General features: G+C 36.1%; 1 protein-coding gene across 1 annotated transcript in view; it reads left to right on the top strand.

Moving 5' to 3' along the window:
• The window catches only part of LOC136858544 (collagen alpha-1(V) chain), a 394,943-nt gene that overhangs the window by 304,440 nt on the left and 64,059 nt on the right, over positions 1-26,444 (top strand). Inside the window, exons 18-21 of the mRNA XM_067138158.2 lie at positions 1,587-1,748; positions 8,123-8,284; positions 11,919-12,135; positions 23,882-24,042. Coding sequence (XP_066994259.2) covers positions 1,587-1,748; positions 8,123-8,284; positions 11,919-12,135; positions 23,882-24,042 — 702 coding nt within the window. The remainder of the gene's footprint in view (positions 1-1,586; positions 1,749-8,122; positions 8,285-11,918; positions 12,136-23,881; positions 24,043-26,444) is intronic.

The following is a 26,444-nucleotide window of genomic DNA, read 5'->3' as shown; positions in this document are numbered from 1 at the left end:
TTTTGCTGACGATTTAGCATTACTAGCAGTGGACATAAAAGAAGCAAAAACCCAGATATCAGAACTTCAAAACATTGCAAATAAAATTGGCCTCAAAATATCATTTGAAAAAACAGAAATTATGCCCCAAAAACCAACACAGCTAAAAGAAGTCACCATAAATGGTAATAAAATCAAAATAGTAACTCAGTTTAAATATCTTGGAGAAGTAATAACACATAACTTAAATGAAAAAATCTCAATCCAAGTAAGAACAAATAGATTAGCTAAAGCACAAAAATTAACATGGGATATCTACAAAAAGAAATGTCTATCAATAAATACAAAAATAAAACACTACAACACAGTTATAAAACCGGAAGCTACATATGCAGCAGAAACACTCTTTTACCTGAATAAACAATCAAAGACTGACAGACTTCAGAAAATTGAAAGGAGGATTGGAAGAACCTGTATCAACAAAAAATATCAGAAAGATGGACAGTGGCGGTTAATACCTAACAAAGTCATGTACAAAGAGCTAGAACCCATTACAGATACTATGCGTAAGAGGAGACTGGGATTCTTTGGACATATCATGAGGATGCAGGACTCGAGACTTCTGAAACAACTAGTACAACACAATCTCGTCTCAAAAAATACCACAACAGGAAATAAATGGATCAGAGAAGTAAGAGAGGATCTGAAGGAAATAGGCCTTACAACAGAAGACACCAAAAATAAGATAAAATTGAATACAAAACTCAAGAATACAAACCTCCGCTTTACCCTTACACAAAACAAACCAACAACACGCACATTTTCAACTGAGGAAAGGGCACGAAGATCGGAGCGTCTGAAGAAGTACTGGGAGGACCGCAAAGCCCGAACAATCCCTTCAAAGAGACCTGAACGACGGACTGACTAAAGTGATCCTATGTGGTCATAAAAGAAGAAGAAGAAGAAGAAATGAACAAAAACATCTGCATGTTATCACAGCACAGATATTGCATTCTCACATCATGGCATTTTTAGCAGAATATATAGGCCTAATATCAATGGTTTTGAAGAATAAGGGTCATAATTAATTTACACAGTAATAGTACAGTTTCTGAATTTGTTGGTCAATAATTAATTTCCAACCCATGCTTATTTACCAAAAGACATTTGTTTCAGTCTTGAATTTTGATACATCCTATATTTTTCATGTAACATAAATTATAACAATACATGATTATCAAACTATTCTATATTAAAATTTACTGTTCTGCCATGCTTGATTCCTGAAGATCTGCTGTAATTGTAAAGGACAATAAAAGAAATGTAGTAAACTGAAGCAAGATGCTCAGGACAGATAATCATGGAGGCTGTCCAGTTGATACCTGTCTCAAGACAGATTCACAGAGGAAGAAGTAAACTGTCAGACATATTGTTTTTTATTGTCACTGTAATTTCTTAGCCACTTTTCTTACATCTAAAGAAAATTAAATTTATACTGTAAATCAGAGTCAGGAAGTTAAAGAAATAATCTTCAATTATTTTACAAATACATATTATTATGATTGTTACAATATAACTTTCATCATCCCCTTTTCTTTCATTTCCAGGGAATGCCAGGCTTAAAGGGTGAAATGGGTCCCACTGGGCCACCAGGTGCTGCAGGTGACAAAGGACAACAAGGAGAACCTGGAAAAGAAGGACCACCTGGACCTGAAGGCAGAAAAGGCCCACCAGGACCCCCAGGGGCTTCAGGAGCAAAGGGAGCTCGAGTAAGACTTCAATCTTAATTTAACAATTAGGGTAAAATATATAATCTGATAACCCATTAAGTATACATTAAGAATGCATGTATACATATATGCATCTATGGCTCACTATTCTCTCCCATTCTGCTCCTACTTCACTAACATCATGGAAGGCTTCCATTGGTCAATAGTCTATAGGTGGTGCCACTACAGTGCATACATACAGTAGATGTATGCATGAAATGTGGTACTCCTGTCATTTTTATATCTGTGCTCTTCTTACAAATATTAGTATTTGTAGATAAAGTGATTTCCTTACTGCTATTATTAGTCTAATACATCACGATGTTAATACAGTGATACCCTGATTATATGAGCCAGCATAATACAATATTCCACATAATACACATTTCTTCCCAGTCCCTCATATACAAAGTCTTTAAAATTTATCCAGTACATTGTGCTGGAATCCTGTCTATTATGCTTCATTTGTGGAATATATTTCATTTATTTTTTAGCAAAGCTTGGAAGGAATGTTTAACCCCATTGGCTGATTATGACGTATATCTTTTGGTATAGGTTATTGCTAATGGACATGCCGGAATATTACCTAGTATTTTATGCAGACTATTTCCTGGGAATGATGCACATTGAATTAAATATTTGTTGGTGTTATTGTTGACATTCATTCTATCACACTTTGCAACAAACTTGGTTATGCGGGTGTTCTTGCATACACTGATGATAGGATATAGATAATGTTAAATTGGTTCAGGTAATAAAATTCATCATCATCACCACCATCATTTCCCCTTATCCAACTCTTGCTGGTTGGGGTATTTATGGCACTTCTCCATATTCCTCTTTCCTTCCATCATTCCTCTTCCACGATCTTGTCCCAGTCTAAATTTTGTTTTCTTATGCTGCTCTTCACTAATTCAATCCACCTTGCTCTCTTGCCCTTGCACTTTGCCTCCAGCATCTGTCTTGGAATTCTATTCTCCTCCATCCTCTTTACATGTCCAAACCACCTTAGTTTCTTTTCAGGTCTGTCATTTAACTTTCCTATCACATCTTCCTTTCTAACATCTTCATTTCTCACCCTATCTTTCCTTGTCTTTCCTTGTCAGGTACATTAGTAAAATTAGAGAATCAAAAATGTGTAATGCTGTATTGAAAGAAGTGATTAATTATATTTTGTTTTATGGTCACTGAATTAAACTTTAGTCTTGTAATTTTATTTTATTTTTCCTGTCAGAAAGAATGGCTTCTCATGTCAGGGTAAAAGTAATACACAAAATTTGCCAGTTAAGGGTTTAATTTTTATTACTTGTTCACACTAGGGTCATTAATCTGAAAAGTATTCCACCCTTTACTAGTTGGCTTTGCAAAGTATTGCTCCTGTTACCTGTACTCTTTAAGCTTATACTCTTGTACAGAATACTACTGCTGTTTTGTTATGTCTTCTCTCTCACACTCATATTCCTTACTTCTGTCCAACTCTGTTGCTAAATGGTTAGTGCGCTGGCCTTTGGTCCAGGGGGTCCCAGGTTCAATTCCTGGCTGGGTCGGGGATTTTAACCTTTGTTGGTTAATTTCAAAGGCTCTAGGGCTGCATGTGTGTGCCATCTTCATCATTAGAATTAATCACAGATAGGGCCCCATCCTCATAGACGCGCAGGTTGCCTGTATAGCGTCAACTCGAATGACCTGCACACTATGTAAAAGTTTCAAACAAATTTATTTAAAAACCACCATTCCAATACTTTACATACTTTACATTGGAATGGTGGTTTTTTTAATAAATTTGTTTGAAACTTTTACATTCTGTACTTCAATACGGCTATCATAATGAGATTCATAACATGTAATATGACCTGCACACGCCATTATACCCTTAGTTCTGGAAAATTTTCTCTGTTTCATGTTGTTCTTGATGTATTGAAGTGTCTGTGTGATTAAAATGAGTGTTAAATAGAAAGCCCTCCTTTTTTTTGGATTATTAAAAATCTTATGGAAGAGGGATTAAACACTGTTCTTAATCAGAAACACTAGGCATCCCATTGTCAACTTTGAGAACAATAATAAAGAATCATGATACAAACATTACAACTGAATTATTATAAGAATGCAGCAGAAGAAAGTAAAAGGCATTAAATATTAAAATTTGGAAAAGATTTTATTTGAATGGCTTCTTCAGTCCTGGAACTCTACAATATTTTGATTATCTGTTATGAAGTACATACAGTTGGTTCTCTTTCGCTTAATACATGGTTGACATGTGAATATTTGAAGAGCATTTTACTGTTTTTTGTTTTTTCTTAAACTGTATTTTAGTATCTAACATGCTACTGTACACAGATATTCAATGAAGACAAGAAAATGATTGTAGATTATTATAAGGAAAATACTATTAACAGAAATGTCTACTGGATAACAGCTGCTATTTGTTTTTCATGTATCACACAGGTTGTTAGGGTATTCGATCCATGTATATAATGTTAAACTCATTTATTACCAATATTTCTAAAGTTATACCAAATTACAAAATCTATGTACATGTTATTAATCATTTTGACCTTAAGTTATATCTGTGGTTCTCCTAACATTATGGACAAAATTTCCAAGGAAACAGGAACAGTTATTCATCCATCATGTCCCTAATGAATTATGAGTAGATGCTGATGAGAGTGGAAAATAGGTCGCTATTAACTTCGAATCAGATTAAGGTGGTATATATGAAAGCCCAAACTTTTCACTCACTATAAAGGTTTTGATGATGAATATAATCTTGATGTCAGAGTATGAACTATGGATGGAAATGAAGAAATTGAGAGACCAGGGAAAAGGGAAATAACATGGAGTTAGATTTGAATAAATACTGATGCTCAAATTTCTGCTAGTACCTCAAGATAATACACAAGAAATCCACTAATGCTGAATGGTGGTAGAAAGCATATAAGAATACTGTTGAAAAAACATTATTGTGCCAAGGAGAAACTTTTCAGTAAAAATGATACATGTGGAAAACAACAGCCAACTCAAACTTGGTACAAACTAAGATGAGAAACATAGTACCAATCCAGCCTGGAACAACTTCAAATGCAGAAGCTGATTTTCTGAATGATTTCAGTACATACAATTTTGATGTATTGATCTAATAGGTATTTTTTATCAATAACATAACTCTAAATTATTCTGTCTAGCTCCCTAACTGAATGGTCAGCATAATGGCCTTTGGTTCAGTGCTCCAGGTTCCATTCCCAGCTGGGTCAGGAATTGTAGCACCGCATGGTTAATTCCTCTAGCCTGGGGAAATCAACCGTATACTAGACCAAATCCACACAGAGTGCCAACCCCAAGAATGGGAAAAATGCCAGGCAGAAGGACATAATTTAAATTTTTATGCTACAAACAAACAAATGAACTAGGATAAGAAATGTAGAGAAAATCCAGTCTAAAACCACTTACAATGTAGAAGCTGATTTTCTGAATGGTTTAAAACCCAGCTGTGAAAGATGTTGCCATAGAAGTGTTGAGTGCTCTATTTGGTCTCTTGATATTTTCAGCATTTCTGGAAAACCATTTGCCATCACACATGCTCAGAATTTACTAAAATATTGTTCTTGTTGTTTTTGTTTTGGTAATCAGTCCAAAGACTGGTTTGATGCAGCTCTCCATACCACCCAATACTGTGTTAATCTTTTCGTTTCTTCGTAACTACTGCATCATACATCTGCTCTAATCTGTTTATCACATTCATGCTTTGGCCTTCCCCTGCTGCTTTTACCACCTACAGGACCCTAAAAAAAACTGACTGCTTAAAGGAGGGGATATTAACACACGCTTAGTGAGGAAATCAATTCCAAAGAAAAATGTCTATTTGTTGAAGTGAGGTTTCACTATAATTCCTTTTAAGAATTCATTTCCTAATCTAATATTTCCAGTATCATCTGAATTTTGTATGACTGTATTCCATTACTTTCCTTTCAAATGTATTCATTTTCATCTTGTACTCTTTCTCCAAGATTGTGTCCACACCGTTTAGCAATTTCTCCAGATCTTCTGTAGACTTAGATAAAATAACAGTATCACTGAGAAATCTCCACGTTTTAATTTTCTCTCCTTAGGTAGTGATTCTTATTGAAATCCTTGATTTCCTTTACTGCCTGTTCTACATAAACACTGAAAATGAGAGGGAACAAACTGCAGAGCCGCCTCACTCCTTTTTTGATTCCTGCTCCGCTTTCATAGCCTTTGATTCTTATCACTGAAAATGAGATTTTTGTAGAGATTGTATGAGGCGGTACTCAAAAATAACTGGAAATACCATGGGTGAAGCTTGTGTAGTACGCATTTCTGCTGCTAGACGTGTATAGCACAAATTGCCAGTTCAGTGCCAGCTGTGTTGTTGACCTGGCTTGTTCTGTTCATCTGCAGTGATTGCTTTTGCTGTTTTGTTCTTGTTCCATTTTTTATGATGGTGAGTTTAAGTGAACAACGTGTAAACCTTTTATTGAGAAGTTTTAAGGAGATTTTGCAACAGTGTTCATAAAAAAAGACCCGATTTGTGGCAGACAGGAGACTGGTTCGTCCACCACAACAACGCACCTGCGCACACAGCCATCTCTCTTAGACAGTTTTCGGCTAAAAATAGCATGGTTCTACTGGCCAATGCCTGACCCAGCTCTGTGCGACTTTTTCTTACTTCCACGCATGAAAAGGGGTGTGAAAGGGCACCAATTTGACAACACTGAAGAGGTCAAGAAAAAAGCGAGGGATGAGCTGTCAGCCATTTCTAAAGGTGACTACAAAAAATGTTTTGAACAGTGGAAGCACTGGTGAAACAAATGTATTAGTTGTAATGGAGAGTATTTTGAAGAGGATAAGGTTGTTTTGTAAAAAAAAAAATTGAAAATATAGCTTTTAAAAAATAATTCCAGTTTTTTGGGGGGTATCTCCTCATAGAAAATCCTTCTTTCTCAGTATGATTCCAGTCGCCTTCAGAATCTCAAAGAGTTTGAACCAATCAACATTATTGAGTGCTTCTTCTACATCTATGAAAGCAATGTACAGTATGTGGGCTTTGTCCTTCTTAATTCTAAGATCAGATGTAAAGTCAAGTTGGCTTTGTAGGGTTTTGCTGAAGTCAAACTTATCTTCTCCCAACTTACCTTCAACTTGTCTCTCCATTATTCTGTAAATAATATGTGTTAAAATTTTGTAAGTGTGAGATACTAAACTAAAGGTGTGGTAGTTTCAGCACTTGTCAGCACCAGCTAGGTACAACAATATTCCTTTTAATATCAGATGACAGGTCCTTTATTATAGGTACATCTTACACACTAAATGGAATAACCTCACCATGCTGATTTCTCCAAAGGAAGTTAGTAATTCTGAGGGTATATCATCATCCAGGTGCCTTGTCCCTGTTTAGGTCTCCCAATGCTCTGGTGAATTCTGACCTCAAAATTGGGTCTCTTGTGACATCAGCATTATTAACCTCTCTTCTTTTTCCAGAACCTTTTTGTCTCCTTCTTTCCATTGATACAATTGTTGATTATGGTCTTACCAAACTTCTGATGTGTCTTCTTTTCCTAGAAGTGGTTTTCCATCTCTGATTTCCTAATATTAATGTACAGTACCTAGGTTTCCTTTCTCCAAAGGTTTACTTGATTTTTTTAAATGCATCATATAGCCATACAACCTTCAACATCCTTACACTTCTCATTCAACCATTCTTCCTCAGCTGTCCTGTACTTTCTATCTACTTCATTCTTTAGTCACCTGTATTCTTTCCTGCCCTCCTCAATTTTTAATATTCTTGTACTTTCACCACTTGTCAAGCAGGTTATCCATTGAGTCTTACTTGGTCTTGCCTTTCTTGCTGATTTTTTCTTCAGCCCTACTGATCTTATGATCTCATTCTTTAGGAATGTCCACTTGTATCTTCATCTATAGAGATGAACCTTCCAGCAAAAGATTTTGTACATTTTTATTTTTAAAATTTCCTAGTTACAGGAGTATTAAAACTTTATCAGTTCTGCATATTTTGGTTGGAAACTTGTGAAGATTTTCTGGGAGGGCAGATAGTGAACAAAATAATACTAAATTTAAATATGCTGTGAAATGAGTCACTAATGGTAGACATAAATAAAGGTAAACTATTGGGAATATTAAATGCAAAATACATGTTGAGTGTACTGTACGTACCAAACATTATATCTTCTATAAACATTTGATGCAATGGGAAAAATTATCTCTCTTTGGTTGTGTTCTATTTTTAAAATTAAAATAGAAGAAGAGTGTCCAGAAATAATACTGATTATAAATGTATTATCTAATATGGAAAGTTTCTTATCTGTACTGGTTCTACTTACAAAGTTCATACTTAACAGGGTGACTCAGGCCCTGCAGGCCCCACAGGACGAGATGGGCTTCCAGGACAGAGAGGCCTACCAGGTCCTCCAGGACCAATGGGATCACCAGGAGAGGATGGAGACAAAGGAGATCCTGGACCTCCAGGAGAAAAGGGTTTCAAAGGATCACGAGGTGAAACAGTGAGTATAGAATCACAAGATAAAACATATTTAACACACAGAAATTTTAGGAAATTAAAAGAGAAATTTTAAGTAAATCTCTTTAGCTTTAGCATACAGAATGTAAAATGACTGTTGAATAGTCAAAAGAGTATTTTCTGGAATTTTTTATAAATATTTAAACTTATTTCTCTTCCCTGGTTGCTATTTATGTTATCTGTAAATATCACCAAAAATGTGTACAGTACAATGGATACAGTGAAAGATATAGGCTATCTACTGTTTCTAAAGATAAGATGAAAGTATTAAAAGGCATAAAAAAAGATGAGAGAACAAATACAAAAACCTTTTCCACTGGGGCTTATCAAATAACAACAGTATATTAAAATGTGTGAAAAACACTAGATAAAAATATATGAGAACACTCAAACCGGCACCGTCCTCAGGGTCCCCGAAACAACCCTTCGGACGATGGGCATATAACCTTACACACCTAGGAGTGAGGCCCCCAGGTGAGAAGGTTGGTAGCATGTCCGTCCCAAAAAGGGAGTTAAAGAGAACATAATATAGAGGTCAAAAATAGTCATGTAAAAACAACACACAATAATCCACTAGACAAGAGGAAAATGCACACTTACCTTAGAAGGTGAAAGGAAGCAGAAAAGGCCACAGTCAGAAATTGAGTAAGAAACAGTGACAGTAGCAGTGCTTCATTGATTTAGTGAAATGAAAATCCACGATTTGTAACACAAATGACTTTAATTCACTTAAGAAAATATGTTGCAATAACTTGAAAGAGAAAATTAAAATTCTGCTTACAATCAAAATTCTTGAAGGCCATTAAAACCTTCTGGATAACTTTTGGAAACTATAAAACATCATTCAGTTTTGGAATGCTTAAAAAAACAAAAAAGTTGAAAACCAATTAACTTAGTTAAAATAAAATGAAATGTTATTTAAATTGACAAAATTTACAGGAACAATAAAATATAAGTCAATTAGAATTGGTTGATAAAAAGATAAAATGCTGACCTCGATAAGAAAACTAATAAAACAAGGAGGATTAAAGCTTACCTACACAACCAGTCGCCTACCCTAAAATTAATTAAACTTAATATGTAGAAAATTATTATCCCTAGTTAGCAGTAAAATTTCACAATTAAGAATCTCTTTTACACCACAGTGAGCCTACGCAAGGATAGTATATAATACCACCCAAAACACGCAAATCCCTTTTCAAAAATTACCAAACCAAGAAAAATAAAAGGTAAATAAAATTTAAGATCACATTACACTTAGTGCACACGAAAATCAAACACATCCACGTTAAGGAAGGTACAATTAAGTCACCATGGATCGATCAAAATCCAAGTTAGCCCAACAATCAAATCAACACACGTTGCCAAGGCAACAACAACAAACGGCATGTCCCCAATGACCAAAAGCGACACAGAAATAGCCCCAAAAGTAATAATAAATAATAAGAGCCAGAATAAGCAGGACAGAAAATGATAAATTAACCCAAAAACCCAACCCAAAAAAAGAAATTTAGAAAGGTTAACCCAAATCAAACAGGACCTTGCTGTGGCTCCCCATTTACATGAAGTTCTAGAAATATTTACCAGCTAAAATCGTAGTTGAACTTAAAATTAATTTTGATAAACAATCCACACCGCGCTCTTCTATTAAAAACACCAAGATCAAACTTCTTTGTGAACACCCGGTAACGTAACGAACATGCAGTCATTATACGAGTCAAAGATTATTATTATTATTATTATTATTATTATTATTATTATTATTATTATTATTATTATTATTATTATTATTATTATTATTATTATTATTATTATTATTACTATTATCATCATCATCATGCTGGATAGAGATCACTTTTGAACACCTGACCAAAATTATTTCTTGGAATTTTTCACCGTTCTTTTGAAGGTAGAATTCCCATGAGTAGATTAAGGATGAAACTTACACTTTTGAACAACGAAGCAGCGCTGAGGGCTACGTAATATTACCTTACACAACCAGGCCAAAAGGAGAAGAAAAATGCAGATCAACTGCTCGTCACACACATGTAGAATTTATCGAGGCCACTACCAGGTTATAAGGGCTACAAATGCCCACAGAGGCCTGGTTTTATCCAGAATCAAAGGCACTGACCCGAAGCATACCACCGCTCCAACACACACGACTTACTCTCATGGCGATTCAACTCAAACTGGTAGCGCCCCAAGCCAAGCAGCGTGGCTTACACTGCTGCTGCTCACACGCGCACAAAATCACTCAGGTGGTCTCGAAAGTTCAAAACTTAGTCACCAGAGCGTAGCACTTCATAGAGCGACTAGATATGATAAACAAATTCGAACAAGAATGGCAAGATATTGCACATTAAATGTGATGCAATAATGTTCATTCTCAAAGTTCATTGATACAAATTTCTAATGGTGCAGATACCAGTCCAAAAGGTTTTCTGGGGAGGTTCGGTACACTAAATACTGACACAACACTTGCACTGGTGCCCATAGAAGTATCAGTGTATTATTGCAGATCACACCCTTTCTAAAACAAACGTTAGCTGAAGTCTTATATTTAGGACCAATGGTCTATTAAACATTGTTTTTGGTCACATTCTTCGACCATGAATTATTTAGAGGTTAAACTCGACCATATGTGAGAGAATGACTGACCGCCAGCTTGAATGATACAACACTTCGATCAACTCGAGTCGAAATTCAAAGGTGCGAGTTTCAACATACGTGCCACCGGTGAAAGATGCGGAAGCCTATTAATTTTGACTTCATTAGTAAGTGGTTTTACGACCTTCTCAGTATCCATAACTGGGCTACCATAAGAGAAATATACAGCACACAAGTCAACTTCACATGATTATGTTCCTGATCCATAGGTAGACTATCATGCAACAAATATTTACTACCCTTCACTGTATCACTCAACACAGAATAAATTTCTAACTTCTGAATGGAATGCAAAATACAAGCACAACAGGCTTAATGGGTTATTCAGCAATATCACTGAAAACTGGTAAGCAAAATTGAACTCTCCTGCGGCAAACGGCTTGCACCCTGAAGGTGTAATTTACCCTGTAAAGTTCCTGTTTTCATGCAACTTTTCTCGATCTGCTTCCTGTGGTGAGGGCTTTTATCTATGTTCAAAATCCCTTTCACAAGGGATGACAAAGAACATTTTCAAGGCTAGGAAAAATGTGATGATAATAAGCAGTACTAGCAAACATTTGTGACGCAATAAGTGAGGTATTTTTTATATAGATTTAATAAGACGTGAATTGGGACTTTGAATTTACGATGTTCTAAGTGAGAAAACAGCATAATGTGGAATGCACTAATGAGGTTACACTATATTTTACCCATTTGATTACTGCAAAAGTCTTGAAGAGGCCATAGACAAATCTGCCTCATTTCAATATCCTAGTTTAGAGTAAATTTATCACAGTCTGTAACAGCATGCTTATTATCTTCCTGAATAGTATTTAGAATACAATTTTAGGTATACAATAGTTAGAAATGAGGCAGATTTCTTGCAGTCCTATGAAACCAGACCTTATTTATGTGCATCAAACATGTCAATATTTAAAAATGAACTGAGTTATTCATATATTTTACAGGGTCCCCCTGGACCTCCTGGCACACAAGGTCCCCGAGGTGAGCCCGGCGTTGTGGGTCCTCCAGGAGAGAAAGGACCCCCAGGAGAGATAGGACGACAAGGAGTTAAGGGTGAGGATGGTCCAATGGGAGTGGCTGGACCTCCAGGAGCTCCAGGTCCACAAGGACTGCCTGGACCAGCTGGTATCAAAGGAGAAATTGGAGATGTGGGTCCAAGAGGTAATCTTATAATATCTCAATCAATAAGTGAAAATCCTAAAAACAAATTTAAAAATGTGCAAACTACCTCTATCTATGTCTGCCCGTCACCCAGCAGCCCCGGATTCGATTCCCGGCCAGGTCAGGGTTTTTTAATTGTATTGATTAATATCCCTGGCCTGGGTACTGGGTGTTTGTGTCATCCTTAATGCTCCTTTCCTCACATTCAACACTCTACACTTCCGCAATTCCAATTACACGCGGGTTGACTCATTGGACCCGAGCCACGGAACCATTCCATGCTTCATCTTGCTGGCATTTGTGATTTGTGTAGGAACTCTTTCTCTCCAATGTTATATACTCTTTGTTAATATATATTGATAGTGCGCTTGGTAATATTAGTTTGAAGTGGGCTGTCTCTGGACTTTGAGATATGCTTGTAAACAAGATGGCCGCTAGTAAACGACTGAAAGTTGCTGATATATAACCCCTTTCAAAAAGTAATGATGATTAAAATATAATTTTTAGTAGTAATAGTCATAGTGTGAGTAATGCTCCTACTGAACAAATAGATGTGGAAATCGAAGAGGAAGTGCAAGGATATGACCGTTTTACAGTTCAGTAGGCGGACTGAGTATGGACCTGTGATGCTAATAAAATGAAATGTATTTAATATATTCCTTGTTCTGCGGTCCATGGCATAAATGCTGTTTGTTTTCATGTATATTGAAATATTTAATGCTCTTGTAAGTGAGAAATTTCTCATCATGCGAAGCGTCACTATATTTCCTTCAAAATAATTCCAGCCCAAATGCAGTTTCAATCCAACAAATATGCAGGGATCAATGGGTTCATATCATATGGTGCAAATAGTGGCAAAAGATCTGTAGAGGTCGATGCCACAAAGAATTTTTTTTTTTTTTAACTCTTATCTATCTGCCTACCTATGGCTATTCAATTTTCCAGTCCTAATTGTTACTTTAAAATCCATCATACCAAATACAATATCTGACCATATTATTACAGTCGCTCCGTGTTCTCCTGATGATCTAAAAGAGTTTGTTTGCTCTGCATGTAGTTTATTTACTGAGGAATATACAGTAGTCTTGTTTATATGAGACTCAACTAACCAAGGTTCCATGTTATCCAAGTTCGATCAAAAATTAATAATTGAATAATTATCACATTTCCATCAGCATCAAACAATTCAGTTGTTTCATGACTCTAATTTAACCACACTTTTCTAATTGAAATTAGACTGAGCACGCAATGCAATGAATCCATTCTTTTGCAACTCAAATTATTTTTCACCAACTGCTGGCCAGTTGCTGTTTTGCAGCTTGATTTGTCACTATGTCGGCTGTCAGTGGAAAAAGAAAATATGAGAGCCATATTAACCTGACTTGTTCATTCTGTTTAGTCCGGTGAGTAAAGAGTTCACCTAATTTCTAACTGAAACACAGTTTTTCAGTAACCATCCTTTTTATCCAAGTTCATATTTATCTGAGGTAGTCTTGGTGGGTAGCAGGTAGGGACCCTTTTCGGAGGCAGTCCTACCCAGGGAGTGGCGCCCCTGCCTATGTGAGTCCCAGAGCACACTGACTCGGTGAGTAACATCTGGTGGGGTCCCAGCTGAGGTTTACGAGTGAAGACCTCAACGACTTCTACAATGGAGAAGGTGGACTTCAGTATGGTGGAGATGGCGGACGAGGCAGCGCTGTATTCAGGGATTAATATGAGTACAACCTGCTGCCTTGTAGGTTGAAGTGACTGGACACTAAAGGCTAAGGGAGAAAACCCTGAAAGAAAATCTCCGTCTGTGCTAGGCTCAGCAGGTCAACAGAGGGATTACTGAAGAAGTTGCTTTCAAGAATAATACGAGCCTCAGATGTAGGAATCCATGACAACGACATCATTTTGGTGCGAATGACGGTTTACAGCCCGATGTTACACCAGCTACCCAAACCAAACGAAGACAAAGTATCAGAGTGGGAACATTAAATATCCTGACATTGACAAACAAAACTGAATAGCTGGTCAATCTCATGGAAAGGAGAAAATTTCTGATCATGGGCCTGAGTGAAACAAAGTGGAAGAAAACTGGGAAAATGAATATCAGATTGGACTATAATCTCTACTGGTCTGGAAATGAAGTAGAGTCTAAAAATGGAGTAGGATTTTTAATATATAAAAACATAGATGCTTGTAGTGAAGTTGAGTTTGTTAGTGAAAGGATAATTAAGTTATCTGTGAACTTAGAAGGGAAAAAGTACAATGTGATCCAAGTCTATGCTCCACAGGTATGATGCTCAAAAGAGGAAAAGGCCAACTTCCTTATTAACTTGGAAGAACACACTGAGTATGACAATCTAATTGTAATGGGTGATTTTAATTCACAAGTTGGCTAACCTATTCATTTCTACATAACTATTACATCCTACATGTGCTTTAATCTACTTGTCATATTCATACCTTTGTCTACTCCTATCATTCTTGCCACCTACACTTTCTTCAAAAACCAACTAAGCAAATTCTGGGTGTCTTATGATGTGTCCTATCATTCTGTTTTTTCATGTGGTCAGTACTTCCTCTTAAAACAATAATCACCACCACCACGATCTCATCTGGTCAAATTTAGCTGAATTGATCTCCTCTCACCAATTTGATTCAGTATCTCTTTATACATGATTTGATCTACCTATCTCACCTTCAGCATTCTTCTGTAAAACCACATTTCAAAATCTTCTATTGTCTTTCTTTCTGAACTAGTTATTGTCCATGTTTCACTTCCATACAGTGCCATGCTTATGAAAAAAGTCTTCTTTTTGAATCCTATATATATATGGCAAAGTGAGTGAATTTCTTTCCTTAAGAAAGGCCTTCCTTGCTTGTGTTAGTCTGCATTTTATGTCCTCCTTACTTCTGCCATTGTTAGTTATTTTTTTTACTGCTGCGCCGAGCGCGTAAGAAAACTCCAGCCAGCTCTTATCCCAGAGTAATTATCGTAGTTATAGTTTTACGTGAATTCAAGAAGACGCCAAAACGTAATCAAATATCTCATTGATTTATCATAACTATTGATTGACATCTCCACCTAACGTATCACTTCAAAATCAGAAATAGTAGATTAAGCTATATCTTAGTTCTAAGTTGTAGCCTATAGTATTCCAGCAAGCTATCAATAATACTTCATAATTACTATGATTTATTGACAAAATGTGATGGATAATAGAAGAATGTGAAATAAATGGATTGAATCTCCAAAATTAATTAATTAATTTGATTTTAAGAGATCAATCATTGGCATATCATTGTTATATTTTTACGTGAATTCAAGAAGACGCCAAAACGTAATCAAATATCTCATTGATTTATCATAACTATTGATTGACATCTCCAGGAAGTAAGATGGCGACTACTGTGTGTGAGTCTGTGATACCTGTAGTAGATAATGGTGTAAGATGCAGTGAAAAATGTGGCAAATGCAGAAGAGTAGTTAAAAATGGGATTCTGTGTCGTAAGTGTGATGAATGGTACCATTTTCATTGTGCAGATATTGTAAATAGGACTGATATTGAAGAAAGTGAGTGGCTGTGTCCCGAGTGTAAACAAACCGTTAGTGAGGCAGAACAACAAGAAAGAGAGACATACCGAAACTATAATTAAGATTTTAGGAGTGCTACAAGAAGACTTATGCGCTCTGAAACATGAAAATGAAAGCTTAAAGGACAGAATAAAGAAACTGGAAGATAAAGAAGACATTGGAGAAGAAAGATCGCCGTGGACGGAAGTGACGCGTTGCCATTTTAGGCCTAATGTTAAACATATGGGAGAAACTACTGTCCGCACACTTTATCTTGATGCATTTGTGTACGGGGTGAGGAGTAAGGAGGGAGCTGTCCCGGTATCGATAGTGCTGCCTGGTGCTGCCAACTGAATGAAAATGAAATCTGAATTGAATCGAGAATATGATCGATCGATATGAAATTTCTAAACCGTTATCATCTTAAGCCAACAACTATGTCACATACACATTATATAACATTATAAAACATATCTCTCGATGCGAATCTTGTTCCTAGCATGAATTCTATACTTTGACTTTGATGTGTAAACAACAACAGTACCAGTACGTAAAGTTTACGCCAGATGTCGCACAACGATGCTTAAGCGATTCATAGTTTGTGTTTCAAAGGTTGCCAGTATGAATCTCGAAGATCGCCGAGGTCGACCGATTCAGCACTAGGATGTAAATGCACCAAGATAAAGTGTGCGGACAGTACGTACAACTTAAAACCGGGAAAAAACTCTTTGCAGTGCCAAAATAGATTTCAGTTACTTCAGCAAGTTCCAGAAGAAGACACACCAAGTTTTTCAAATAATTTTAAATCCAGTGGAGGTAACCTACAGAAGAAGAAAACCAACTGAAAGTCAAGATCGCCAAAGATTCATCTCTACGCAGACAGTCAAGGGCGGGGTATGGCAGAAGGCATCAAGGATGAGCTGCAGAATCCAGAAACTGAGGTTTTAGGACTAATAAAACCAGGTGCCAAAACTGAAGACGTCCTTTCAAGTTGTGATCCTGTGTTAGAGAAGGACAATTATGTGGTAATTGTGAGTGGTACAAATGACATTGCTGCAAATGAAGGTGAGGAACTAATTACGACTCTCAGAGGTAAGATTTCCAAACTACCTGACTCAAATGTAATTGTAGTTAATGTGCCACCTAGGTATGACCTTTTAGAGGACTCCTGTGTGAACAAAGCTGTACATGATGTAAATATAAAAATCAAGAGATTATGTAAGAGTTTTAGAAATGTCTATGTAGTAGATACTTTAGGTCTTGGCAGGCAAATGTTCACTAGGCATGGGTTATATCTGAATGGTAATGGAAAAGCAAATCTTTGTAGACAAATTGCTACAATTATCAACAGAGATTTGCAAACTAATCTGTACTTAAGAAAACCCATACCACTAAACTGGCACATACAGGGAAACTTGCCAGAAAACCCAGACCCTTAAATCAAGATCTATGTACAAGGATCTGGGTTCCAGGGACGTTCTCAACTCACGAGTCAAACGTTACCCAATTGCAACAGTCAAGTTTTAGGGAGGAAGGAGGTCTGAGATTGCTCTTGGTAAACTGTCAGAGTGTAGTAAATAAACAATTAAAATTCGGTACATTGATGGAATCTTATGAGACTGATGTGGTGATAGGAGTAGAATCATGGTTGAGAGAAGGGGTGAGTAATAGAGAAGTATTTCCAGAAGGGTACACAGTCTATCGTAGAGACCGAGAAGATAAAAAGGGAGGGGGGGGGGGTGTTTATTCTTGTGAAGGAAACTTATTGTTCACATGAATGGTTTACCGATGAAAGGGATGAAATATTAGGGATAAAATTAGTTTGTCATAATATGAAGGAGGTGGGAATTATAGGAACATACAGGCCTGGAAGAGAGGAAAGAGACATGGAAATATTTGAGAAAATAATAGATTATACTCATAAAAACAATAATAATGATATGGTAATAATTGGGGGAGATCTAAACTTGCCTGAAGTTGAATGGAATGGAGCTGCAAGTGAAGCCCATGAACAGAAACTGGCAAATAAGTTAATTTGGGAGGGAGGATTTACACAAGTAGTACAAGAACCGACTCGTCTCAATAACTTACTAGATGTATTCTTGGTTAAACCATGGGAAATTGTTGATAAAACTGAGGTAATTGAAGGAATAGGTGACCATAAGGCTGTAATAATGGATGTAGGACTGGTACCAAAAAGGCTTAATAAGAGGGTCACACAAGACAAGAAATTATACAGAAAAACTAAAGTTGATGAATTTGGGACTTACCTTAAATCACAATTCAGTTGTTGGATAAGTGAAGGGAGTAACATGGATACACTTTGGGCTAAATTTAAAGGAATCATTTGGGAAGGAGAGAAGAGATTTGTACCTGTTAAGAAGGGTAAAATGACCTCAGACCCTGTTTATTATACAAGGGAAATAAGAAAAAAAAAAAAGAAAATGTAGAATAGTAAACAGGAAAATCAAAGAGGGTAGGGAGAATAGAGAAACTAGAAAACAGCTAATGAGGGAACTGAATAGAGTGAAAAAGGAAGCAAAAGAGAATTATATGAATGGCATTATTCAAGAGGGTAATAACCACAAAGGGAAATGGAAAAAGCTGTATTCATATATTAGGAATCAAAAAGGAAAAGGAATCCAAATTCCTACAATGGTGGGAGAAGGGGGTGAACACTATTTAACAGATACTGAGAAAGCAAACCTCTTTAGTAGGGAATTCAGAGATTCAGTAGAAGATTGTCAGGAGTTGGAAACAGTAACAGAAGATAGAGAGGGAGAGACACATAGGGAAACAAGAAGCTTCTCATTCACAAATGAAGATATTTTCAGAGAAATCCAACTGCTTCAGCAAGGAAAAGCAGCAGGAAGTGATCAAATTACTGGGGAGGTATTAAAGACAATGGGGTGGTATATAGTGCCTTAGTTAAAATTTCTCTTTGACTATGTCATAAATAATAGTGTAATACCAAAGGAATGGAAGGAATCTATAATAATACCAATTTATAAAGGAAAGGGTGATAAAAGGAAACCAGAGAACTACAGACCAATCAGCCTGACCAGTATAGTTTGTAAAATACTGGAGAGTTTAATAGCAAAGTACATCAGAGGGATATGTGATGATAAAAATTGGTTCATGAGGAGCCAGTATGGATTTAGAAAGAAATTTTCTTGCGAGACACAACTGGTGGGATTTCAGCAGGACACATCAGATCAGTTGGATTCAGGAGGCCAGTTAGATTGCATAGCCATAGATCTTTCCAAAGCCTTTGATAGAGTGGAACATGGAATATTGTTAAAGAAATTGGAGGGAATAGGATTGGACGTAAGGGTTATACGTTGGATAAGAACATTTCTAAATTCAAGGGTTCAGAAAGTCAAAGTAGGAAATAATATATCACAGGTAGAGAAAGTTTGGAAGGGAATTGCACAGGGTAGTATAATCGGTCCGTTACTTTTCTTAATATACGCAAATGATTTAGGGAACAATATAACATCGAAAATAAGGTTGTATGCAGATGACATAATTGTTTATAGGGAAATAAATAACATTGAGGATTGCTCAGAATTACAAAGGGACCTTGAGAGTATCCAAGAATGGGTTGAAGAAAATAATATGAAGATTAATGGAGGCAAATCAACTGTTACAACATTTACAAACAGGAGCTTTAAAACTGAATTTGAATATACTTTGGATGAGGTAGTTATCCCTAAAGATGGCAAGTGCAAATACTTAGGTGTGAGATTTGAAAGTAATTTGCACTGGAAGGGTCATGTTGATGACATTGTTGGGAAAGTATACAGATCGTTACATGTCATAATGAGGCTACTTAAAGGATGCAACAAAGAATTAAAAGAAAAAAGTTACTTAAGTATGGTTCGTCCATTATTGGAATATGCAAACAGTGTTTGGGATCCTCACCAAGAATACCTAATAAAAGAACTAGATGGTGTGCAGAGGAAAGCAGCAAGGTTTGTAACAGGGGATTTCAGGAGAAAGAGTAGTGTATCAGAAATGTTAAAGGAACTTGGGTGGGAAACTTTAAGTAAGAGAAGGGAGAAAACTATACTTATAGGATTATGTAGAGCCTATACAGGAGAAGAAGCATGGGGAGATATCTGTGAGAGGCTTCAGTTGGAAAATAATTATATTGGTAGAATTGACCACAAGTACAAAATTAGAAGGAATTTTAGCAGAAGCGATTGGGGTAAATTTTCATTCATTGGGAAGGGCGTGAAGGAGTGGAACAGTTTACCAGGGGTAGTGTTTGATCCTTTTCCAAAATCTGTACAGATATTCAAGAAGAGAATAAACAACAACAGAGAAAATAAATGAAATATTAGAGGGCATTCGACCAATGCAGGATATTGTAAATAAAAAATGTGTGTGATTAAATTAATTCCATCCCCTGGTCTATGGAGTTTGTACAGCCCAAGTAGGGGACTGCCTGTAGGGGTGAAGTACAGTGGGGACTTCGAGGGCCCTGGGACCGCTACGGTAGCTGTGAAGGCTCTTCAGGAACTCTGAAAAGTGGTGGCAAAAGGGGCTCTGGTTAAGACGCAGCAGGTCGTTATGCTACTTAGGTTCCAAAATGGGTAAAATATAAATATGTAAATAAATTCAGTGTTAATTTTAATCTTATACCAGTTGTATATTATTATTAGAAGTAATTTCACATACTGTATATGAGTTGACTATGTTTGTAAGATATTATAAGTAGAATTTTGTAAACAATTTAAATTTATTAAGGATGATGTGTGTGTTTAATAGAACAAATTATTAGCGTATATTGTATAATATTGTATTCTAGGAAAATTTTCTTCGTCTCTTGTTAATTTAAAATTTAGTGCTTGACAATAATGTATTTTAGTGTACCATTTGCCACCGAGGTAGACACCTCATTTGCAAATAAAGAGATTTTGATTTGATTTTGATATTCGTTGCTTGTTACATTAATTTCTTACTGAAATGAACTAATGTTCCTTTTTCACATTATATTTCATAAATAAAAGAAAACAATGGAATAATTGTAAATTATCGTGGTTAAAAATTTGGTTACCTAAGTTAAGCAATTAATCATATCACTATAATATTCTTGATCATTCTAATTGTTTCTCTTATTTCTTAGGTCAGTTACTTTCCTTCATTTATATACGGTACGTTGTTTCATAAAAATTAGGTTAAGGAAGAAGATTGTTTTCATATCTGCTTAGCAAACATAGGCTAATATTCATTTAAGAAAATAATATTGTCATTGCATCATGTGTCAATTTAGTCTTCAACTTAAATAAAATATACATCATAAATAACCTAACAAATTCTCGACTACATTGAAAATTCAACATATGACCTTATGCGACTCAACTGAATATTAGGGAATACCCTGGTTAACGATATCAAGTGACTTTTATTCAATTTAAATTACTGGTAAGAAGTAGCATTATCTACTCATAACTATCAAAACCTGCCATACCGGTAATTAATATTTCAGAATATGTGACTTTATTGTAGGAATACTATGTTGAAATAATCATTTAAATGAATAATTCTCCTCATCAGGATTCATTTTGATGATCCATTCCTGCCACACTATTATATAAGTATTACATCATGTTGTCATTATTGTATGATATAGATTCTCAATCAAAGAAACATTGTTACTGCTTTATAAATCCAATTGATCCGAGCTCGCGTTAATATTATCTACTTTCTCTTCAAATATTTCACTTACATTCATTATATCATTGTAGCAACATATTCTTTCAATTCCTACATTATCATTCTCATACAATGTCGTTTCATATCTATATCTTCCCATTTCACAACATATCTCTTCCAATTATATCAAATACTCATATCATATAACTTATAACAACACATAAATAACTTCATTCTCAATTAAATATACCATCGGATCACAAACTTCATATACAACATCAACATGTCTTCCATTTGCCTTCATATCCATATCTAATCTCATTTCAATTATTCATGACAACATATAACCTACACACATGAAAGTAATCTTCTACCTTTCATCTAAAATCCTACAGTATTCTATTCCTAAACACTTCATATACATCATGGCATATTCCGATATGGTTCTTTGATATCATTGAAATAACACTGTCACATACTTAAGTCACTTTCCCTAACCAAAGAGGGGCCAATGACCTTCGATGTTAGGCCCCTTAAAACAACAAGCATCATCATCATCACCTAACCAAAGATGGTCTAATTTCTCATGAAGAATACCTATTTCCATCATATTATCGACAAATTATTAGGTCATTCATGAGAAACTAATGAAAGTTAATTCATTTTGAAGACACAATCGCCCTATCATATATTCATCAAATGCAAGCAATCTACAATACATATTATCTAGCAATTTTATTGAATTATCTACGAAACTTATCTTTTTCCTTTAGCCATCGGGATTACCATATGTTGTTTCTGGTTCACCATCAGCAGCTGTGGTTAGTCTCCATGGTTCTCTGATAGCCATCGAGACATTGCCGAGAATGTCATTCTCTGCTGCCGTCATCTTAGCTGGATTGACCCTGGACAGTTGGCCCATCTTCTCCTTAGAGCCTCATGGCAGGCTTGTCTTGCGCAATTAGAAGAATCAAATACACAGATGACATCAGCTGAAACATTATATCATAGTCAAAGCCTTCTAACATTAGTATGTCATTAATAGTCAAGTTTAATATAGGCTTTTCTTAAATTTGGCAGACCTCCAAAATGTCTACTGTAGCCTTAATTTCTTATATTCATTACAATTGCTAAATGAATTGATCTTTATAACTGTTGCATTAGATCAAATTTCTCTTCTCTGAGCCAAGGCCTAGTCTTTGCCCTCTTCTTAGCGTTTGGCTTATTCAGCTTTTGCTGTATCTAACGTATTTGACGCGAATATTTTATTAATAACGTTACATTTACACGTAGATTTCTCGTATAAATGTATCTAAGTTCTTCTTTCTTTACTTCTGTATAATTCTCAATGTTATATGGCGTGGCTTGCTTCTTGATTGACTGTGTCCACTTTCTAGAAATGTCTGTTCATTTGAAAAAAATTTTTTTTAGTATTAGCATTAACATTTCAAACTTTATTTTGTCATATGCACTGCCATCATGATTGTGACCATTTCATCCTTGCGTGATACCATATTTCTTTGACATTTTATAACTTTATGCATTGTATTTAATTCCATTACCGATAATCGCGTGCAAATCGACTCTACCAAATTACTTCCAGAACAATGAAATGGCACACTACCCAAGTAACAATATTCATCTACTTCCTCTAAGACTTCATTTCCTAATCTAATATTTCCTGCATCATCTGACTTAGTTCAACTGCATTCCATTACTTCTGTTTTGGATTTAATTATTTTCATCTTGTACTCCTCACCCAAGGCTCCATCCATTCCATTCAGCAATTTCTCCAGATCCTCTGCAGACTCCAATAAAATAACAATATCATCATTAAACCTCAGAGTTTTGATTTCCTCTCCTTAGCTTATGATTCCCTTCCCAAATTTCTCGTCGATTTCCTTTAATACCTGTTCTATGTAAACATTTAAAAGGAGAGGGGGAGAACCTGCAGCCTTGCCTCACTCCTTTCTGGATTGCTGCTTCTTTTTCAGAGCCTTCAATTCTTGTCTCTGCAGACTGATTTCTGTTCAGATTGCAGAAAACTCTTTCTCGGTATCTGATCCCGATCACTTTCAGAATCTCAAATAGCTTGGTCCAATCAAAATTATTGAATGCCTTTTCTGGATCTATGAATGCCATGTACGTAGGCTTGTCCTTCTTAATTCAATCCTCTAAGATCATTCATATTTCAGGCACATGGTGAGATGGTTGCTGAGATCTAGGTATGGTTGCTCCTTTCCATATCCTAGGCCTGGTGTATTTCAAATACACAGCAGTACATACCGGTATACTTCAGTCACATAGAGTATAAGACTGACATCCATACACCAAGTATACAGGTCACCTGTCTCTCTAATGAAGCAAGAAGATCTTTAATCTCAGATACTATGAGGATTGACCTATTATTTATGAACATTTCAATTAAGAGGAATGAACAAGCAATAAAGGCATGTACTGTAGTGAAAATATAATTTATTACAAAGGGATGAGAGCTCCAACTTTCTATTTTTCTTCATATAGGATCAGAAGGCCCAGCAGGACCACCAGGTGAGCCTGGACCTAGAGGAAGTAAAGGAGGTGAAGGTATTCCAGGACCACCTGGACCTGAAGGACTGCAAGGGGCTAAGGGTGATCCAGGGAATCCAGGTCCTCCAGGACCAACAGGCACTGATGGGAAACATGTAAGTATTGAATAACAGAACTGATATGAGGCTGGAATATCACTTGGGGTATTTGATAGCAAGAATTTATATGAAGAAGTCTAACATCTGACTGAATAAACACCCTTTGAAAACTGAGAGTATATCTGTAATATTTGCTCAGTTCTAGGGCTTATTAGGTTTCCATAGGACTAGCCTTTGGCTCAAATTAATACTTGAGCAAATACAGTATAATCACAGGAACATGTTAATTTTTTTAGTGATCTGTTCAGAATTTTGGAAAACTTTGGATTATGGTCACACTGAGCCTTTTTAGTGCTTTAACCATCTAGCTCTTTAGCTGGCAACATTACTGAAATATACTGCTCAAAAAAGAAATTTGGTCACTTTCTTATACAGTAAAATGTCATTGTAACAAAACGCCACTTTAACAAAATGTTCAGAATAGCGAAATTATTTTTAGGCCCCTTCCCTTTTCCCTATTTAATGTGTGTTAAAATATTTCATTGTAACGAGTTTCAAACTTCCAGTATAACAAATTAAAATGTAGCCTTTTTCTTTGAAATATAATTGAAATTCATCCTGTTTTAATCGCCAGGTATTTTGCATAACATATTTCTATACAGCCAATACCAGATGGCACACACTATACAACTCACAGGCGAAACCCTTGTCGCATCACAATATATTCTAAGACCTGTTACTGAATGCAATTAATCTTGTTTCACAGTTTAAACTTTTCAATTGCCATGGAAAAGACTGTTTCCAGAATGTATCCAACAAGGTGCATTTACAGTATTCAGATAATGCACTCAGATAATTCACTGACAAACATAACCATATGCAATGAAAGAAAAACGAAGCACGAATCAAAGACATTTTGAAAAGAGAATAACAGGTAGAAGACCAGCTGAAAGACCAAGAGAAGATGGATGGACCAACTGAGGGAAGACGTGGAGAGAAGAGGATGGAACTGGGAATCTGTCATGGACAACAAAATCTTTTTGAATGGGGAACTTTGGAAGACACTCATTTTCAAACACCCTACCCAGCTCACTGGAAGGGCAAACCGATGATGATGAGTATTTTACAGAGTAACTTATTTTTAAAATTTATCCGCATCATGATAGAATGCATCTTCCGGAATGTACAGGGTAGCTTTCCACACTTTCACTCACTTCGGTGTGTCTACAGTGTGGTTTGTATTTGCTAGGTTTGAGTGAAATCGTAATTCTTCTTTATTCAGCGTTTTAAGGAATGCCACAACATTACTTAGCAGGCAGTGTGCAGAGAAGTAGAATCTGCGAATGCTGGCAATGCTGATAGTTGGCGAAAAAACGTGGCTCATACAATCAATTCATACACACCGAATGATATTGTCAATGCCGATGAAACTGCATTATTTCCTCTAATGCTGAGCCCAAATTTTAAAGGAGAGAAGTGCCAGCTGGGAAATCTTGCAATACGAAGCACACTGCAGACACACCGAAGTGAGTGAAAGTGCAAATAGCTACTCTTTACATTCCAGAAGATGCGTTCTATCATAATGCGGATAAATTTTTAAAATAAGTTACTCTGTAAAATATTCATCATCATCGGTTTGCCCTTCCAGTGAGCTGGGTAGGGTGTTTGAAAACGAGGGTCTTCCAAAGTTGCCTATTCAAAAAGATTTTGTTGTCCATGACAGATTCCCAATTCTATCCTCTTCTCTCCATGTCTTCCCTCAGTTGGTCCATCCATCTTCTCTTGATCTTTCAACTGGTCTTCTACCTGTTATTCTCTTTTCAAAATAAGCACATGCTAACCTTGTGCTATTCATTTGTTTAACATGTCCAAACCATTTAAGTCTAGATGACCTAAGTCTTTCCTCCATCGATTCACTTAGGCCAGGGCTCCACTGGCAGTATTTTACTGCTTCTGCGAGCAGTATTTTACTGCATATTTTCTGCAGTAAAATAGGGTGGCTACATTTACTGCGTTTTTAAACAACTGCTACGACAGAGGTCCCGGCTACACTGCTGTAAAGCCAGGGCTCCACTGGCAGTAATTTACTGCTTCTACGAGCAGTATTGTATACACTGTGGAGTGAAGTGGAAGTGCATTGCAAGCCGACTAAAACGTGATATTATCAATATATTATTATTGTTCGTTTAAGTTAAAAATGACACGGCTGACCTTTTTTGTAACTGTTATTTTGTGTGTTTTGATAGTAGTTAGACGGAGAAGATTGCATCAGAAAAATGGTGGATACATCTGCTACTAACTAATAGAAAGAATGTTTTTCACTTTACACCACAAACTTAGAAAGTACCCTGAAAAGTTTTTTGAGTATTACCGAATGTCTGTACCGCCGTTTAACTACCTTTTGTCAATTGTATCTGCCAGTATTAAGAAGAAAAATACCCAGTTAAGAGAATGTATAG

Source organism: Anabrus simplex, chromosome 1 (assembly GCF_040414725.1).
Source record: "Anabrus simplex isolate iqAnaSimp1 chromosome 1, ASM4041472v1, whole genome shotgun sequence".
NCBI classification, from domain to species: Eukaryota; Metazoa; Arthropoda; class Insecta; order Orthoptera; family Tettigoniidae; genus Anabrus; species Anabrus simplex.
This window is presented reverse-complemented; position numbering and strand designations above follow the sequence as displayed.